The sequence below is a fragment of the Cebus imitator genome, unplaced genomic scaffold (genome assembly GCF_001604975.1).
Source record: "Cebus imitator isolate Cc_AM_T3 unplaced genomic scaffold, Cebus_imitator-1.0 Scaffold369, whole genome shotgun sequence".
Taxonomy (NCBI): Eukaryota; Metazoa; Chordata; class Mammalia; order Primates; family Cebidae; genus Cebus; species Cebus imitator.
The window spans coordinates 2,095,450-2,116,883 of NW_016107684.1; the positions used below are offsets into that span (position 1 = coordinate 2,095,450).

At 33.3% G+C, this 21,434-nt stretch overlaps 1 protein-coding gene across 11 annotated transcripts in view; it reads right to left on the minus strand.

The window, feature by feature from the left end:
* Nucleotides 1-21,434, minus strand: part of NOL4 (nucleolar protein 4) — a 372,161-nt gene that overhangs the window by 246,191 nt on the left and 104,536 nt on the right. For 10 of the 11 annotated variants that reach the window (XM_017507140.2, XM_017507139.2, XM_037730927.1 and 7 more), the window contains 3 exons: nucleotides 17,668-17,779; nucleotides 16,673-16,785; nucleotides 6,010-6,142 (listed from right to left, as the gene is read on the minus strand). In XM_017507140.2, coding sequence (XP_017362629.1) covers nucleotides 6,010-6,142; nucleotides 16,673-16,785; nucleotides 17,668-17,779 — 358 coding nt within the window. Of the gene's footprint in view, nucleotides 1-6,009; nucleotides 6,143-13,488; nucleotides 14,156-16,672; nucleotides 16,786-17,667; nucleotides 17,780-21,434 lie in introns of those variants that run through there. The other variant, XM_017507143.2, reaches the window with a different exon arrangement.

Consider the following 21,434-nt stretch of genomic DNA (forward strand, 5'->3'; position numbering starts at 1 on the left):
ACTGGCTCCAGCCTGCTTGGGGATTCACCCCTTTAGAATCTAAGACTGTTTTATTCCACCTATTATTATGGTTCTTAACTTTTTTTTTTTTTTTTTGAGACAGAGTCTCACTATGTCTCCCAGGCTGGAATGTAGTGGCACAATCTCGGCTCACTGCAACCTCCAACTCCCTGGTTCAAGTGATTCTCCTGCCTCCACCTCCCAAATATCTCTTTAAGAGAACTGTTGGCCAGGCAGTGTGGCTCACACTGGTAATTCCAACATTTTAGGAGGCTAAGGTGGGAGTATCATTTGAGCCCAAGAGTTTGAGACCAGCTTGAACAACACAGTAAGACCCCCATCTCTACAAAAACAATTTAAGAATTAGCCAGGCATGAACACAGTGAGCCATGACTGGTGTCAATGCACTCCAACCTGGGTGAAAGAGACATTACCCTAGAGAGCGAGGGAGAGAGAGAACTGTTAATTTCCAAGTCCTTCTCCCTCTTTTATTGTGTCTAGATACTACCACATCCCTTTGCTTGGCACACAGACATTGCTTACACTGCTTGTTAAAGACTTCAATATATAAACAAGTCATTGACTGAACAATGAAGTATTAAACACTGCAAAAAAAATGTTAAAAAATGTCTGTTACTCCATTGAGTAAATTGACATATGATAATAAAGGGACATTGACCATGCTCTCCCAAGAGCAATTTATTCTGTGATGTTATGACCAAAATCATAGAAAATAAGGTGTAAAAAGAAATATATATTTTAAAAATTGTAATCCCTTACTTTCATAGCTGATTAAGCTGACATATAGTAAATTTAAGGGTATGCCACAACATTCCTTTGGATTCCTATTATCTTTTTCAAAAATGCAGAAATATATATAATTCGTTCCAATTGAAAAACACATAAATCTATTGCTAATATCTAATAATCTTTCTAATTATTTGTGCTCAAAAAAGCACAAACATTCCCTTACAAAATATCAATAGTTTACATTAATGTGTTAACTCAGAAAAGCGACTAAAATGGTTCTTAGAAAAGTATCCTCTAAGATGAAGGGAAACACTTATTTTGAACTGAAGTCTGCTTCTAAATCTGACACTTTTCTGTTGCCAGATATCTTTTTAAAAATAAGTCCAGACAAGAAATGAACATCAGCTGTTTTAGAAGGTACAAATTCATAATAAAGTAAATAATTGATTTAGGAAAGGGAATACTTTTTTGAGTTAATCCATGCTGCCATAAATTTCTAGGATCTGAGATTTAAACACAGAATTTCAAGTGACAAAATTTCTGTTTCTAATCCATTTAAATGGATGACAGAACAAGAAGAACGCTTACAAATTGCTATTTGAAGGATGCCTTTAGCTGTTAGGCCCCGAGATGCTTTTTGAAATTCTGTGAACCGCAGCCATTGCACAGCAGAGCTTCCTTTATAATAAGCTCCTTATATTCCACAACAACTTCAAGGTGTTGTGCTTTTACTCATGGTTTCATGAGTCAAGCAGCTGTATATATAATCTTTAAATGATTTTAACTTAAAAACATTCTTTTAGGTCTGTAAAAAAATTTAAATAGCTCAACATAGTTTCCTTAAAACCAAAAATGAGAATAAAATATTTGCTATGCAAAGATTCAGTTTCTATGTATTTTTTACTTTTATGTTTTTACTGAGTTAAGGAAGTATTATGAACCTAAAAAAAGGCAAAAAAAAAAAAGCAGAATATTATACATTAATCTTGAAGTATTCTTCTCATTACAAATTCTTCATTCAGGTTTATGTCTTCTTGACCTTTATCTAATTATCTAGCCTGAGGAAAATATTTTCCTTCTTTTTCTCCTTTTCCCAGTGTGTGTATATATATATATATATATGGATATACATTTCCCGAACAATGCACATCTGATAGCTCTCTTTTCCCTTGTTTTTTTTTTTTATGAATACCTTGCAAATTTTCTATAACCTTAGTGAAATGAAAATTGAAAAAAAATGTTATTTTACTCTTCATTTTATATGGTGCCTAATAAGGACATTCTTATACCTGCCTGTTATAACTATTGGAAAGGATTCATAAAAACCACAATGTCGTACTTTAATTTCTCTAAGTAAAATCTTAAGTGAATCACCCTAATATTAAAGAAAATAGAACATTATAATTTAACTTAAAAAATTTGTATTGTTTAGATTTTCAAAATATTAAGCTAGGGTTTCAGTCAACTGTTAAAATAGGAGTTTCTTCTACAGTTTTTCCAGACTTCAGACACATTCAACCAATGACTGTAGATAATAGAGTTTAACTGCCCAGTCAAAATAAAACAATGATCTAGATCTACATTGTCTGACACAGTAGCCACCAGTAAAATGCAGCTATTTAAATTTGAATTAAAATTAAATTACAATAGTTCCTCAGTCACACTAGTTATATTTCAAGTACTCAATAGCCACAATGTGGAGAGTGACTATTATGTTGGACAGTGTAACTAGAGAACTATTCTGAGATAGCAGAAATTCAGCTGGGCACTGATTCCTAGACTTTAGTTCAGCCCTAATTCTCAACATCTCTTCATTGTGTCTCTTCAATCCCCATCATACTGGAGTCTTGCAGACCCTTATTCTCTACCTATACCATTTGTTTTCAACTTAGGGTAATTTTGTCCTGCAAGGGACATTTACAACATCTGAAGATATTTTTTTTTGTCACAGTTGGGAGCAGAGGAGCTATGAGCATGTTGCAGGTAGAGGCCAGGAAGCTGCTAAACATTATGCAATGCAGAGTACATCCCTCTCCAGCAAAGAGTTGTGTGTCAATAGTGCCAATGCTGAATTTGATACATATTCCTTTAAATTGTTGTCATATAAGGCAGGTTCCATGCTTTTTTTTTTTCTCACTGTGATACACACACACACACACACACTTAAGAATACAGGGAGATCTAAAAGAAAGGTAATGTTAGATGAATAAATCAAGATACAGAATAGCATAAATGATATAATTCTAGGTATTTGATGACAAAATGTTGTGAATATGTACATAGTAGGTTGTCAATATGGGTTACCTAAGAGAGTGTCATTGTCAGAAGAAAGGACAGAAGAAAAGATAAATATGTAAAACTTATGACTTATAATTATGGTGAAAAGTTCTATTTTAATCATTTATATGATGGAGCATGTAAGAACTAGCTCAAATAAAGCCAATGAAAGGAAAGCTGTAAGCATGTGAAGACTCTATTATGCATGTGAAGACTCTATATTAATTTAGTATTTGCATTCTAGAAGAGAAAGAGTTAATAAGTGAGAAAAACAATGCAGTTTCATACAGTGATAAGTCTTCTGAAGAATATTAACAATTAGGAAATAGGTAAGGGGAGATAGTCCTGAGCTCAGGAAAGATGTCAGGGCTTGGAGAAGTAAATTTGGGATTCATCCAGGTACAGATAGTATAGAAAGCAACATGATTAGATGTGGTGTCCTAGAGAGTGAGAGTAAGGAAGAGAGAGTTGAAGACTGAATGCTGACATCTATAAAATAAAACATGGAAAAGGAGACCACAGAGATGAATGAGACAGAAATCACACCAGAAAAGAAAAAGGAGCATTGTCTTTAAACATTATTGTTGAGGGAGATGAGGACTAAGGGTTTACCTATGAATTAAGCAATGAGAAGCCTGCTGGTGATATTCACAAGAACAAGAGAAGTCAGGTGGCAAGGATAAAAGCCTGTTTGTGATAAGCCAAAAAGGGTAGAGTGGAAATAATGGGACAACTCTTTCAGAGTTTTACTGTAAAGTCTGTTGCAGAGGTGGTGCAGAGAAATAGGAAAATGAATGAAGAGGGGCAATGGGATATGATATGGTTGAATGTTTTTGTCCCATCCAAAACTGATGTTGAAACTTAATCCCAAACATAGCAGGATTAAGAGGTGTGGCCTTTAGGATGTGTCAGTCTCATCTCATGAATAGGATTATAAAAGGGCTTGACAGGAGTTTATCCCTCTTTGGATCTTGCCACCATGAAAGGATATGGTGTTTCTCCCCTCCGAAGGATTCAGCAATAAGGCACTATTGTAATGCAGAGAACAAGGTCTTTCAGACACTGAACCTACTGGCACCTAGATCTTGGACTCCAGAGCTGTGAGAGATAAATGTCTATTCTTTATAAATGACCCAGTCTCAGGTATTTTGTTATAGCAGCACAAATGGAAGAAGACAAAATCAATGGAGGCTTTTTGAAAAAGGTATTTATCAAATCATGTTTGTATGTAGATTCTAATAACCAGTAGAGTGAGGAAAACCTCTGATACAAAAGAAAGAGGAGGGATCATTGTAAGAGAAAACTCAACAAGAAATGTGAAAAAAAAGTATCTGACATGTAAGACAAGGGTTAGGCCTAGGTTAAAGAAGAAACAACTAGATAGGTGATTATCCTTGAAACACTCATCAATATATCATGAGAAAGTGTTTCTTCCTAAGAGTAAGTAGTATTTGGAGTTATTCCACTGCACTTGATTAAAATCAGTATGGATTTATATCACAGCATCTGTGGCATAGCCAAAGATCCACAGCTTGCAACTCCAGTCAAGAAAACAATGAATTTGCATGATGAGAGACACCCTCTACATTCTCTATACATCCCCTGTTATCTGTATTCCCTAAAATTATAGACTAATGATGATGAGGAGATAAATAAGTTAAAGGCATAAGTAAATTAATGGAGTGATGTGCATTTCTAAGAAAATTGCCATTTAAAAAAACACAAAATCTGAGGAATGCCTATTCATGTTTTAGAAGAAAAGAGAAAATTTATATTTAAATCAGAAAAACTTCATTCTTATAATATTTACAAATAAATGACATTTCTACTATAATAGCTATTTTAGCATGTAGCAAGTAAGATATAATCTTAAAGTTGCTGATAATCAATGCATTCCTCATTTTCTTAAAACTCATGCTTACAAGGACACCAGCATGTTTTAAGATTCATCTGAAATGAGGAAAAGAAAAGCCTCTCTGTTCTTGGACTTTTTTATGCTTAAAACTAGGGATTTCTTGAGCCTTGCCAACACAAACAGGACACAAATAGCAGCTAGAAATATAGCAATCTTTTGCCACCAGTTTGTAATAGCAAGTGTTAGAGAAAGCCAAGATTTTTTCAGTATCTATAAATGCAAGTACAAAACTATTCAACCAAAAAGTTCGTGTAAACCTGTTAAATACAGAAATAATAAACAAATTTTTAATAAAATCAACTTCCTTCTATATATAATCCTCTTATCTGCAATTATGAATTAAGCTACATTTACTTGTATACATAATTTTGTACTTACAAAGACAAAAATATACAAAGATAGCTTTCAAAGATGTCTGAAAATATTAGACTTACAATGTTTCTATGACATCTACTTTCTCTACATATCTAGCTTTCTTCCTATCAAGAACAATAGGCTGATTCAGAAATCTTTAATGAACCCAGGAGTAAGAGATCATGATCTTTCCTTTCTTAACAACTGAATAAAGTAGCTCAAAATCAGAGCAAAATATTGTCTTACTCAGCAATATTGTTCTGGTAAAATTTTTTTAATATCTAGTGATTCTTAATTGAAACTTGTCTTTTACATAAAAGAAAAACATCCAAATTAATATTTTGATCATATTTAAATGCTTAGTCAGAAGACTGATGGCCCAAGGAATCAAAGCTAGAAAATATTATCACCAAAACCAAACTGTACTGATATAACACATATTTTAAGTTCAGCGAGCAAAACATGAATTCACTTGAATTTTATAACCATTATCTGCTGATAAATCAGTCTAACACCTTGGTTTTGAACAAAGTTTTGTATTAAAAAATAGTGAAGTGGATAATATAATATGAATACATAGAGAAAAGTTCCCATAGAAACAGGCAGATTTTAAAAACTGACACAAGAGTTAAGAGTTAGTTGTCATTTTCATGCATTCTGACTCATTTTTTGTGTGTGGTATTTTTCTTATTTAGTCAAATTGAAAGGCTTACCATCTTGCTGGCCATGAAGAGTCTGGGGACTTTGCATTCTCTCTTCAAGATTGGAGCTAAGATCAGAGTTCACAGCTGACATCCGTGTTGAATCACTCATGTCAAATTCATCACTTTCTATTGAACTTTCATCCTGAAAATAGTTTTAAAATATCATCAAGCATTTTTAAATATAATATATTTAAATAATAACCATTTTATCTACTCTGTCAATTGGAGTTTATCCAGTAAGTTTATACGGAATTCAGAAAAGTATGTTACAAACTAATAGATGTTTAAAATAACAAATAATAGAATAATTTCTCCCTTCAAGGAATTTCAAGACTAGTGAAATAATATGTCCCAATGTACATCAACTTTTTAAAGGTAAAATATATATATTTAAAGACAGTACAGTTTAGGAATTAGCCTGTATAAAGAATGAATTTTATAGTAAATAACTTCTAAAAGAGTTAATCATTAAATATAACATAAATAGAAATACAAGTTTTGGTTAAAAACTAAATGACCAAAAAATGTAACAAGGAAAAAATCTTAGAATGTAAAAAGAAAGGGCCATATAAAATTTTTTCATTGGCAAACAGGATAGATCCTAATATAGCAAATTTACATATTAGGTTCAAAGTCCACATGTAATGGAGAGCAAGGTAAACTTAGTATACCCTTTCTTTCTTTACTAGCAAATATAATTTGCACGGCAACCACAAAAAGGAGATCTAGGTAAAATTGTGCATGGAACTTTTACTAAAAGTCAGTTCATAAAATGGCTAAATTACCAAAAGGCCAGTTTGCCGAATGGCCAATTCATCAAAATTTTTCAAATGTGAAACAAAATCTAGGATATATTATTGCAGTCATTTTACTGAAGCAAATTCCTTTTGCAGAACTGATTTTTTGGACAAATGGTATACTTATATAGGCAGGAAGGCCTGAGAAACCTGTATAAAATGTAAATGTTTAATCAAAATCTCTAGCTTGGCTTTAGTTTGTAAATGTTTGATCTGAACGTTTAACACTAATATAATAATCAGTAGTAGTAGTGCTGCTATTTATGTTACACATGTTCTTTATATTTTATCACAACTATTAATTAGCTACAAATTCACAAATAATTTATAGATGAAGAAACTGAGGCACAGAGAAGTCATTTTCCCTGATATTATATACCAGAACCAGGAGTCATATGAAGTCATCCAGACTTGAAGAAACAGTATCTTTGAATAGGAAGAATTACCTTGGTTTCATAAATGACATCTTGGCATCAGCAAAGAAGTTTCTATGATGAATGGAGAACATTCTGGTAGACTAATAAATTGGCATTCTGATTCTTATTTCAGGCTCAGTGTCTTTCACAGTGGTGTCTTTCCTTTACCAAAAATTTGGTCATGCTTGGGCACACTGAGTAGCACCAGCTCTTCATAAATTAGTAAAGAAATGGCACTGTGTTAGATCTCTGGACAATCAGCCACATACACTTCTCTTGGTTGACTCCCCTCTTTTGGTACATTACACTTACTCCATTCTAAGTTCATGTGTGTGTGTGTGTGTGTGTGTGTGTGTGTGTGTGTGTGTGTGTGTGTGTACATGTAATTTATCAACATAAGTGGCTTAGTAATTGAGAACATTTTAAATATTTTCCTCCATGATTACATATATACATACACACACACACAGAAGCAAAAATAAGAGACTTCAATGTGAATTTACATTATCAGTGATAACAATATGGACTTGTTATTAAAGTGGATCATATGCAAATGCATACATATATACACACATTGATAGATGATGTAATATCTGTTACAAACACTATATATACTTTCTGTGATGTCATGGTATTTTAGAGGATGTTCTCAGAAGCCAGACTTCCTACATTCAGGTCTACCTTCTGCCAGTTATTAGATATGCTACCTTAAGCAAGTTACCTAAACTTACTTTGCCTCAGTTTCTTTATCTATGCAATGGAAATAAAAATAGTGCCAATCTCACAGAGTCATATGAGGAGTCAGAGCATGTACTATATTTAAGGTATCTAGAACAACGTCAGCTACATGATAAGCACAATATAACTGTTTAATAATACTCTATGGAATATACAATAACTACAGTATATAAAGTTATGCACATTTATTAGAGTATATGAACTTATATAACAAAATATAATACATTTAATATAATGGTAAACACAAAATGTGTTACTAAAGTAGCTCTATGTTTACATAAACACATAAACAGTCTTTATAAGTGTTTGTTACAAAGGTCACAAAAACGCTAACTATAAGTAATTTAGTAAAATATTTATATGCATATAAATATGTAAAATATATGTATATGAGGATATGTGTGTGCGTGCGTGCATGTGCATGTGCATGTGCATGTGTGTGTGTATGTGTTTATGTTTAAAGAAGAGCTAAATATAAAGATCCAGGTCATAGCCCCTGTTTTATGAAATGGTTGTACAAACAGCTACAGCATATTACGGAAAATCAATATATTTTTTATCACCACTAAATGATACTCTTGCCAGCATACATTTTAATAAATACAGACAAGAGATTAAAATGTTTACATAACCAAACGTACAGTTATATAGTTTTGTAATTTAAAAAACACTGCATCAAATTATATATCGTTATAAGTGGCTTAATGATTGAGAATATTTTAAATATTTTCCTCCACCATTACATATGAAATATAATTTATCTTCACAACTCTATTCCTTATTAGAATTCAATTATCATACATTTATAAAGAGCTTTAATGAGACCAAGTTCATATATTCATTCTGTATATTCTATTCTAATTAATAATTGATTACATTATTGTTTTTATTAAAAGTTAGCAAAGGTATATGAAATATAAGCTTATGGTTCTTTTTACCAACACAGAGAGAATACTAATTACACTAGGAAGAAAATACTGAAGACTTCTAAGAGTAAGGAATCAGAAAACTTGACTGATATGATATTAAATATTTTATTCATGATTATCTTTAGACCATTCATCTAATACCTTTCCTATATGATATCTATTTTGTATGACAACCAGAAAAAACTCTCCACATTATTCAGTGTGAGCTTATTTCTTATATGACTAAAATCATGAGTCATGGCCAGCGACTCTAGTAATTCTGCCTCGTTGAAACTTAATGTTTTAATATTAGAACACTTTAACTGTAACAAATAATTTTCTTTACAGTCTTTTCCCTTTTAAACATGGCAGTTATTTTTCAAAAGCTTTGTTATTGAGCTTTAATTTCTATCTTCAGAAGTTGCTTGAAATGGAGACCCCCTAACCTGCTCCATATTTCATTTTAGTTTCCAAGTTGCAGATTTTATCTCTAAAGGATCTCTACCATGTACCTCCTGATTTCCACTGCTATTGTCCTGCCTTATTAGTTTAAAATTGTATTTTTCCATTTCCTGAACTATGTAGTAATAGTCTCCCAGTTAACTTACCCGCCTCCAATTTCTGTACACCAGTCCTGCCTAGTAACTATTGCCAAATTAAACTTCCCATTTCCGAACATATCACTTTTCTACTCATAAATTTGCAGCCTTATCCATTGCTTACTAAATAACGTGTAGGCTATTCATCAAACATTTAGGGTTTCCCATGAGACTGCTTGAAAACCACTGCCACCAATCTTCTCTTTCTGTTGATTTTTTAAAACTTATTGTGTGCTCAAATAAAATTAAAGCTTATGTTATCAGCATCTCTCCAAAATTCATCATCTCAAACCTCAGTGTGCATGAGTGTAGGTCCTGTTAAAAGTTCATATCCTCAGGTCCCACACATCAGACCTAGCATTAGAATCTTTGGGGTGGAGTCCTGCAACATATAGTTCAATGAGCTATTTAATGCTGGCTGTCTGCCCAGTCCAGTGCTGTTCAAGAAAACATTGTACAATGACAGAATTGCTCTATAATATTATCTATTCAATAAGGTAAATACTAGTCATATGTGGCTATTGAACATGTGAAATGTGGTTAGTATGACTTAAGACCTGAATTTTTAGTTTTAGTTAATTTTAATTAATGTTCAGTTAAACTTAAACATTCCCATGTGACTAGTGACTACCATATTGGGCAGTGCGTATCTGACAATCCTTTATTGTGAGATCTTGAAAATATACTCAGTCATTCACTACTAGCAATACAGTAAACACCTTAATAGATAAATTGTTTCATATATCACATCCCTTAGGGTAAAATTCTAGTCAAGCAATATAAATATATTTGCAAAGTTTTCAATGATTATCATCAAATTATCCCCCAGAAAGTTTGTTCGAGTTTAAACTCTCACCAATAGTTTATAAGAATGTCAAATGATCTCATATTGGACACAGTATTTTGTAAAATCTTTCTGAATGTGGTAAGCCTCAAATAACAAGTTAATTCATTAAAATTGTATTTTGGCTAATAAAGGAGGGTGAGTTTTTTTTATGGTTATTGACGATGCAGTGATAATTTTCAAAGATAGCTACCATGGATCCCTTCCCCTCCCCACTGTCTTTTGCATGCCACTCCTCATCAAGGAATAGTATTTCTTCTCCCCTTGAAACTAGGCTGGTTTTTTATTTGCTCTGGTCAATAGAAATGTGGCGGAAGCAATGCTGTGTCAGTCCCAGAACAACAGGGAGCTTCTACTTCCTGTCTCTTGGAAGCCAGCTGCCATATAATAAAGCTGCCAGATAAGAAGTCTGACTACACTGAGACCAGCATACTGTGAAGAAGCATAAGTCAGACAGCCACATGGAGGGAGAGTGAGAGGTCACATAAAGGAGCATAAAGGGACATCAAGGAGCCAGGTATTTAAGTGAGGTTTTCTTGGACTATCCAGCCAGATCCAGCTACCAGTTGAATGTCACTGAGTAAATGATCCTGGCCAGGAGTAACAAAATAAATCACCCAGAGGTTCTTGGCTAACTACTTAACCCATAGAATAATAAGTATTAATTCATCATTGTTGTATTAAGCTACCAAGTTTTAGGGGTGGTACATAGCAATAGAAAACTGAAAACCATCTGATTTCTGACATTTGGGGCTACACCATAGCACTCTATTTACATTGCGTTGTTTCTTAAAAACACAAATAGTTAATACTAATTTTAAGTGGATGTGTTGCAGAGTAGGAAGACCTTAGGCGCTAATGTTATTTAAACCTAGGTTCAAATATCTAATCTTCTCTCTACCAGTTTTATCATTAGGGTAAATTTTATCAGCTTAAAACTTGGTGCCCACCTGCAAAATGGAAGTGGAACAACATGTCAGTGGTTCTAAGTAGTAAATTATTTGTGGCCAGTTTCCTAAATTTTCCTGTGTATTTTTTCTCTCCACATCAATTCTTTCTTTGATGGGTACATAAAAAGAGTAATTTAATAGAATTTTTGCCATTTGAACATATTTTAACATTTTTCACAAGATAGTCTTAGAAAATGGTTTAAAAACATTATTTTAGACTGGGTGTGATGGCTCACACCTGTAATCCCAGCACTTTGGGAGGCCAAGATGGGTAGATCACCTGAGGTCAGGAGTTTGAGAACAGCCTGGCCAACGTGGTGAAACACCCTCTCTACTAAATATACAAAAATTAGCTGGACATGGTGGCAGGCACCTGTAATCCTAGCTACTCTGAGGCTGAGGCATGAGAATTGCTTGAACCAGGATGGTAGAGTTTGTGGTGAGCTGAGATCACGCCACTGTGCCCCAGGCTGGGTGACAGAATGAGACTTTGTCCTAACCCCCCCGCCCAATAAAAATTTTAAAAAAAACCTACACATGCTTCGGTCCCTGATTATTTCAGTATCTCTGGAAACATCCTGACCTGTCACTTCCATGAACTATTCCTTAATGATCTTGCCCTCTACCTTTCTTCAGCCATTTTGCTCTCATAATCATGTTCTTTGCATTTCATTACCAGCAACTGAACATCCTCCAAAATCTTGATTTCAAGCATCCCACTCTCTACATACAACATCTCAAATTTTCCATATCATTTGCTCTAGTATGCTGAGTATTCTAGTATTCCAATGAAATTTCCATCCCACTGATAATTATAACCCCTTGATTCTAACCATTTTGCACTGACCACCCCTGCTCTTACCCCACCTCTCTAATGACTTCATTTATCTTCTTACATGGCTAGAATTTCATTGTTTGTCATTTTAATCATATCCTTACATACCACTTCTATTCTTTCGACAAGCCCCAAAATATGAGTAATTCTAGTTTTTCCCTTACTCTATTCTATGCATGCTCCCATATAGCTGGACATGGAGGTGAGCAATTATTTAAATGACTTTACTCAAAACTCAAAAGAGTCCATTTTCCTGGTCAATTTACTCCTCACTGTCTAGATTTCTACTTTTCACATCCTCTCTTCTTCTCAAACTTTCAACACCTTGTCAAACATCCTCACTCTTGCTTCCTTTTTTTTTTTTAACTGAAGAATTAGGAGCAAACAGAACACTTCCACAATCGCCACAATTTCCATTTGCCTACCTCTATCTGATCCCTCCTGTCTGTGCTCCATTCTAAAGCCAACTTTTCCAATTTCGTACAAGCAATACTACCTATTAATGCCAAGGATATTGCTTCATCAATTTTCCTGCCTCTTTCCTAAATCAATATTTTCCTCTGCTACATGAATCCCAACAACATTTATATATGCTATAATTTCTCTGATTTTAGAAAAATGTATATAATAAAAAATTCCTGTCCCCATGCTCCCTCCAGCTCCTACCTGTTTCTCCTGGTCCCCTTCATAGCAAAACTCTTCAATGACTTTACTGCTTTCATCCCGACCACCCCACAGAAACTTCTCTTGTCATGAACACCATTGACTTCTATCAGGCTAAATACAAATTTAATTTTCAGACTTCAGTATCATTGACTTATCACTTGATTTGACATAATACATTACCCTAAACATGTTGAAAAACTTTTTTTTTTTTTCAGTTTTATTCTAGTTTACAAACTCTACGGCTTTTCCTAATACCCTGGGTGCTCTTTCTCAATATCCTCTGTTGGTTCCTCCTCATCTGCCAGATGTCATAAAATTGGAATTTCCTAAATCAAGGTTGCTGGACTTTGTTTGTTCAATCTACACTCACTATCTTGGCAATATCTTCAGTCACATGGATTCATATGCTATCTGTCAATGGAAGATGCTGAAGAGCTCACAATTGAACTTCTAATCTCATATCTCAAATGTGTTCTGCCCACAGTTTTTCTTATACTAGTTAATACCAATTCTACCCTACTTCCTCAGATTAAAAACCTTGGAGACATTACTGCCTCTTGACTTCTATGCTTCACATCGAATCCATCAGCAAAACTTAAAATCTATTCATAATTTCACCTCTTTTCACTAGCTTAACCACTACCTCAACCACTACCTCTTTGATCCAAGCCACTATTATCTTCTTTCCTGAAACATCCTTCAGAAGCTTTTGTTAGATCCAATTAAAATGTATACTCATAAGACGACCATTGAAAACCCTTGGCATCAGCTTCTTCTAGAGGCATGTAGCAAAGGAAACTTGCCAGGAGGGCAGCATCAGGTGTTTCTCTTCCTTGGAAGCCTTTGCAGGGGTCATGTAGCCATTCACATAGTTAATTAGACATATTTTCTTTAGTTCTTCCTGTGATATAGCTCAGGTATAAGAAAACAGTAATCATACTGGGTAGGTTGAGAACTTGGCAGAGAAGCCCCATGCCCCCAAAGAGAAAAAATCTCTATTCACATCACAGTCAATAACTTAAGGTCTCCACAAAGGACATGCCAATCACAAAAATCATCCAACTTAAGGAAATCTAAAGATTCTATCCAGATAGTTCTAGTCTTCTGATACAGTTTACAAATTGGAATCATTTTTGTCATAGCAACGTTCCCTAGTAACACAGTTTTCATTTCAACATTAGCAGTTTTGTGGGAGAGCAAACTCCAAAAGTTATCTAAAAGCCAAACACTCATGCAGGAAGGAAAAGAGTTTATTACAGAAATCAGTGTAGGTAAGGACTGATTTCTGTAATAACGTTCTACTGGTGTCTGTGCATCTACTTTTCTTTCCTCTTCAGTCTGTTCTCAGGCCACATTATTGTGTTAAAATATAGATCAGATCACATGACTGCTGTGCTCAAAACTTTCTAATGGCTCTCCATATTACTCAGAGTAAAATTTTAAAGTTCTTAAAATATAAGAATCTATATAACTTGGCTCTCCACTATGTCTCTAAACTACTCTCTTATTTTCCTCTTCCTTGATCATTCTATTCCAACCATGTTGACTGTTTTGCTATTCCTACAGCTAGTAGATATGCACCTGCCTCAGGAACATTTCACTCTATCCCTCTGATACATACACATATTTTCTTCACTTCTACTCAAATGATACATTTTAATAAAGCCCTTTAAAATTGGGATCCCTAGTTCTAAAGAGAGTCCCATGCCTAGTCTTCATTTCTCTTAATAAAGAAGAAATGTATACATATGGCCGTTATTTTCTTTTTATATACATATGGCCATTATTTTCTTTATTAACTGTTCACCCCTACAAAAGATAAAGATTTTTCTCAATTGATTCACCGTTTTTCTTCAAGAGTGCCAGATACATAGAAAGTACTGAATAAATATTCGTTGGACTAATTGGATTAATGCTTATTCAAATTTAAATATAATTTATTACACAGGAATATTTCACTTAAATTCCATTTTAATGTGACTTTTTTTACTCAACCTCTTTCTCATCTTTCAATAATCACAATTTACTAAAAATTTTGCAAATAATCTAACTAGTTATTTAAATATTTTAAGTCAGTGTGACATCAATTTAGTATTTTCAAAATGTAAGGATAAGAGTTATTTTTCTAATCTAATTATAAATTTTAAAGGGTCTATTTCTTTTGTATGAAATACTTATGATTTTTTAGAAGCCAGAAGGGATCAGCATATGTGGGCTGCACTGTTGGCACAAAGTGGATCTTCTTACATTTTGGCCTAGAAATAAACATATCAACATCTAAATGAGCTTTCTACAAATAATCTGACAGCACTAACTAGTGTATGAGACATTTAAAAAATTTTTTCAACTATATAATGAATCGTGGAAATAGTTTTTTTTATAATTCTTCAGGAATGGATGAACATTAGTATTTTCTTAATTGTCATTGATGTATTTAACCCAATGATTTTATTACTATTTATTCAATGATTTATATGAAGTCATCTGGCATTACAAAATCCAATATTACCACTGCATTAGTATGAATTTTTGCATGAAGCATACCCTGAATAAAGTCTATTGAGATAAAACAATGTTATAAATACAGTTTTGAGATTAAACCCACTTAAATACATACGAAAACTAAAAACTTGAGTTTTATGCATAAGTTCAACCAAGTAATTTTTAAAGATGACAATCATACCTTAACAAATAATTCTATATTTGAAAAATAAACATTTAACCTCATTTCCTATTTTAGAGAAATTTCAAGGAGATAATTTATTAGCCTGAGGACCTCTACCTGCTCCTAATATAAATAACTCGAATGCATCTATTGAGTATTAACTAGTCAACAAGGATGTACTCAGCACCTATTGTATATCTGCTAGTGTTATTTGTTTTAGAGACTATAAGCTATGCATATATAACATAGTCCCTGCTTTGATATAGCTTTAACCAAAACGGCTAGCTAACTAGAATCCTACAAAGTATAATAAATATGTTTTTAGTGTCTATACATGCAGCATGTTGCTAAATTCTCACTATACAAATTAAATAGGACAACTTAAAATATCAAAACACTTCTAAATGAGAATGACCACAAATCGCCTCTAGGAAATGCACACAAGTGAATAAATAATATATGGAATAGCAGTTAACTAAAAAATAACTTTAAAATTTATATAAGGTTTGAATGGTGGAGAAATGATTATACTTGAAATATCCATTAAATCTACTTTTCTGGGCCGGGCGCGGTGGCTCAAGCCTGTAATCCCAGTACTTTGGGAGGCCGAGGTGGGTGGATCACGAGGTCAAGAGATCGAGACCATCCTGGTCAACATGGTGAAGCCCCGTCTCTACTAAAAATACAAAACATTAGCTGGGCATGGTGGCGCGTGCCTGTAATCCCAGCTACTCAGGAGGCTGAGGCAGGAGAATTGCCTGAACCCACGAGGCGGAGGTTGCAGTGAGCCGAGATCGCGCCATTGCACTCCTGCCTGGGTAACATGAGTGAAACTCCGTCTCAAAAAAAAAAAGAAAAAAAATCTACTTTTCTGATTGCCATGCAAAATAGCCTTAGTACGTAAATGTCCTTAGAATCCCCACTATTTGGCATACTTTATTGTGAACTTACCCCTTCTAAACTTTGTAATACTTTACCAAGGCCAGCTCAATGATGGTCTACTAAGGAAAATGTATTTTTCTTGGTAGCAAACAAATTCCCATGTAACACTAAGATATAGGTGTTAAGACAGGGGTCTATATTGTAGGCTAGGAGTTTCTGCTCACTTTCTCCATCTGTGCAACTGTGGTGAGATTCAATCATTAAAAAATAAATTACTGTCTTCAAAATGTCATCATGCTTAATATGATAGTCAAGGTTATCAAGCTTCTTCCCAAGTGGTAAGTGATACAAACGTAGGTGTTTTTATTTTACCTCATCTTGCTGTGAGTTTAGCAGCTGCAGTTTCATGTGCTTCATGTAGGCCATGGTAATTGGCATATTGTAGTCAATCATGCTGGTCACCAAAGTGGGAGGTTTTCCATTATCTGTAATAAAACATTTTTAATGGGTAATGAAAGTGATACTGCATTCTACCTGTAATTTGAAAATGATCTATTTCTCCAAATTGAAACAGGATTCTAGATACCAAGTGTCTTAAAGTATGGTAGTATTATAGCTGGATGGTAGAAAAAATAACTGGTAAGGTTCCATCGACATTGTTTAACAGTACTAATAAATTAATTATTTCTAAATGCAGGAGGCCTTCTAAACATCCTGAGTAACAATGAATAAAGCTAATGTGGTGATTAGCACAATTATTTATATTTTTCTTCTTTGCTTTACTTTCTATATGTACTTTTTGAATGCCAAAGGACATTTGCTCAATTTTTTTTCTTTTGGCCATTTTATCTAACTTCCAAGACATAGGAATCAGCCAGCACAAATGTATCTCTTAGACTGATATAATCCCTGAGAGAAAGTCATATTTAGCCAAATAATTTAGATAATTTTAATGAGAGGTAAAGCCAAATCATAATTTTTATGTAAAACTTTTTAGTAAAGAAACTCCACATTATTAATAATTTTTAGAAATAAGGAATCAGTAGATTTAAAAAGACATTGATAGAAACCAATTTCCTTGCTGAATATATCTAAAATACCATGAAATATATATAATAAATGAAAATTAAAACATTATTACAGGGAAAAATGTTATTTGCCACAGCTGAAACTGTCTTTCTTCTAAGAATGAGCACTGAATTACTTTGTAAGTGGATATTCAAAATTCACTGCCTCCTACTTGAATAAATGAGATGATCTGACTTGTTGAACTGTTTCAGTCTACCATGTTTTTATAAAAATGGGAGATATAAATTGCCATTATGAATCAAATTACTTTAAATCTCACTATTTGACACTGCAGCTACCTTTATGATCTGTTCCATCTGGGTTTAAATGCATTCTTTTCTGGCACTCTGAGCAGCTCATTAAAAATCGTGTCACCGCTTCTCTTGGTAGGAATGCATAGCTCTCTGAAATCTGAAATGATTCACAAAATATAGGTATTATTATATGAGCTGACTGAACATGATTTAATAGAAATGATCATTGTATTTCCAAATAAGACACGTTATTCCATAATGGCAGGAAGCACAATGAAAGCATGCACTGCATACCATGCATCATTTCAAGAAATATCTATTAAACTTGATTAGATGTCTCTTAATAAGAGCCAATAATGCCACGTGGAGAAAAAAATCAGCCACATCTGGATGGGCATCTGTTTATATTTTTGCATTTCTTTAGGTAAAATAATCACAGTGTACAGATATTCTAGTGAATTTTCCTTATAATTAAACATTGCCAACATTGTTTTTAAACTTACTGCTAGCACAATCAAATTTGTATCCAATTTTACATACTTTTTAAAAAATTTAGCCCCAAATAGGAGCAATAAACTTTGGGTTTTATATAATGAACATTCTGCATTGTTTCTTTTCAAAATATTTTAAGTGAGAATAAAAAATAAATTCAAATCGAACTCATGTATATATTTACTGCAGTGAATCACCCCTTCCACAGAAAATGACACACCTGGAAATGCATTTAGGCCACCCTTTTCATTTATTTTATGTCAAATTTTTTATAATATATGTCCGTAATAGCTCACATTGACTGTCAGAGCAAGCTTTTTCTGTGCCCTATACAAAGCTTTGTTTTCAGAACCATAATGTAGAATCAAGTTAGAAATCCATACTCCCATTACAGTAATTTTATAAATATTAACATTTCGAACACCAAGTTCTCTCATCAAATCTAATAATTCCTTAAGTGAAACTGATAGATAGTTAAATATCTTTAAATAAAAGCTGACAGTGAGTCAGACAGTGCTACTAAGAAATGTGATTCAGGGCTTCAGGTTTCCAATATAGCACTAATATTTAACATGAAATATAAGATAAGAAATACGAATAAATGAGTTGCAAATAAGACATATATGCCACAAATGATTTCTTAAGTGCATCTATAGCCCTTATGAGCACTGGTGTACTTTAGCTTAGTAAAAATGAGGGAAAATGTGTACCAAATGTATAATTGAGTGTAAATGAGTGCTAGTCCCCTTAGTGGTGATGGAGTCAACTTTTGCTTATCCATGCTATAGGAGCATAGCCTTGAGGAAACCCCATATACTAAGATCCAAAATTATAAAGCTCATTTTTCTCTTAATTTAATATTAAAATCAGTTTGTATCACTTAGCCTATCCTATTGACTTTAAGGGAAAAGAAGCCATAAGAATACTGAAGAGGAGAAATAGGCTTACAATTAAAATCAGCCATTGATAATCCATATACAGGTTATTAAAATTTAACACCCCTAGGGGTTGAAAAATAGAACTCTTACTTTTAAATATAATATTGATAGAGTAAGATATCCAGACTTCAAAAACTACTGCTTCAGACTATGCAATGATTGTGTGAGGAAAATGATTAGAACAATTCTAAACCATTTTGTGAAAAAAAATTATGTTATTTAATAATAAAATATTTATACAATTTATATTCTCATTCATTTTCTTTCTCTATAAACACATACACACAGAGAAGCAAATATGAATTTGAATCCTATTTTTTTAATTTTTACAGAGGGAACAAACACTTTCACCCGATTTATTTATTTGATTAAAGATCATTATTTTCTTACTCCATTAAGAAATATTTTATAATAACTCAGAAGAAAAAAAATCTATAATGCATGCTCCTTCCTTATATTTTATATTTAAATCATATCAAGTTATTCTCCATTAGAACTAATGGGTCTGACCAGTAAATTTATTAACAAGTAGGATTTCAGGTAAAGGCTCCATTGGTTTTTCTAGATTTCTATTAAATCTTTTATCTACTTTATAAAAGAGAAAGCTTTCATTAAAAGATAGATAGGTAAGTGCTGGAGTTGGAGAAACACTCCATTGGCTTCTATGGCCCTGATACTTTCTGAAATCTGCTCTTTTCCCCATGCTAATAAAGCACTTGTGTAGAAATCCCTCCTAGGTAGCTTTATCATTGACCTGAATCAATCTTATGACTTGTCCAGCAGCATTTAGCCCCACATCAATTTTTCTTGAAATTATTATTAATCTTATCACATTAGCTTTATAGCTTTACTCTGAAAAATAGTACATGTAATGGTCAAAAATATATTTGTGCTCATGTATACATGTCTGCATGAAATAATACAAAGCCCCACTTTGTATCTTAGAAAAGATTTTTTAAGCAAGTATTTTATCTTATTATTCTTTCTGGTGTGGCTCTGACATAGTACTTGGCGTATCACTATATATTATATAAGATAAAAGAACTTATTTAGGAATAGTTTTCTTGGTGTTTAGAATTCATTTTATAGGGACACCTGCCATGGCATTCCACTCTCCCTGAATCTTTTCTTCCCCACCTCATATTCTCTGGTGCCCACAGACCACAGAGTCCTCCTATGCACAGGGAAGAAAGATCTTCCAAGCAGGCTTTTCACATCTCATGCTCATTTCTGAAAAGTAATATTTATTTCTCCTACAATGCAGGTAAAGAGAAAAAAAAATTTTCCTTATTCAGAATCTTTTCTCCCAGGCCTATTCGAAATTAAGAGTTCTGGAATTTTCAAGAGTCACGAAGATGGTGAAATAGGAGTTTCTAGCATTTATCGCCTTATAGAAACATGAACTTGAATAACCATCCATGCACAAAAATATCTTCACAACAACTAAGGAAGCCAAGTAAGTGACTAGAGCACCTGAGTGGAGCACAGAAATAAGAAAAGACTCAACTAAGAAAATAGAAAAGATGGTTTCACATTACATGTGTCAACTCTCTCTCAAACCTATGCAGCACAACTTGGAGAAAGAAGTTCTCCACACGGCTGAAGGACAGTGAAGTGAGCACTCAACTTCAACTTTGGACCCCAGCAAGAGGCCCACCATTACATTCCAGGCACCAAGTATTTGAAGCAGTTGAAGTTAAGCTGTTACCAGCTTAAAATAGTTTGTTATAACTATAAGATACTTTGTGTAAGTCCCATGGTAATCATAAATTTAAAAAACTGTAAGATATGCAAAAGATGAAGAAAAAGTAATCAAAACATACAACTACAAAAACATCATGAAATCACAAAGGAAGAGACCAAGAAAGGAAGAAATTGAGAAATAGTCATAAAACAATTAGCAAAATGGCTATAGCAAGTTCTTACCTATAATTACTTTAAACATAAACAGATCAAATTCTCCAATCAAAAGTCAGAGTGGCTGAATGGATTAAAAATAATAATAATAAGAACCAACTATATGCGGCCTACAAAAGTTTCACATTTAAGGGGACACATAGGCTGAAAGTGAAAGGATAGAAAAATATATTCCATGCAAATGGTAACCAAAAGGAATCAGGGCTGGCTATATTTACATCAGACACAATAGAGTATTTGTTAAAAATTGTCACAGGAGGCAATGAAAGTCATTACATAATGATAAAGAAGTCAATACATCAAGAAAATATAACAATAGCATATATATATCTGAAATCAGAGCACCTAAATATATAAAGCCAATGTTAATAGAACTGAAGAGATAAACAAACAGCAACACATTAATAGCAGAGAACTTCAATATGTCATTTTCAATAGTAAATAGATAATTCATACAGAAAGTGA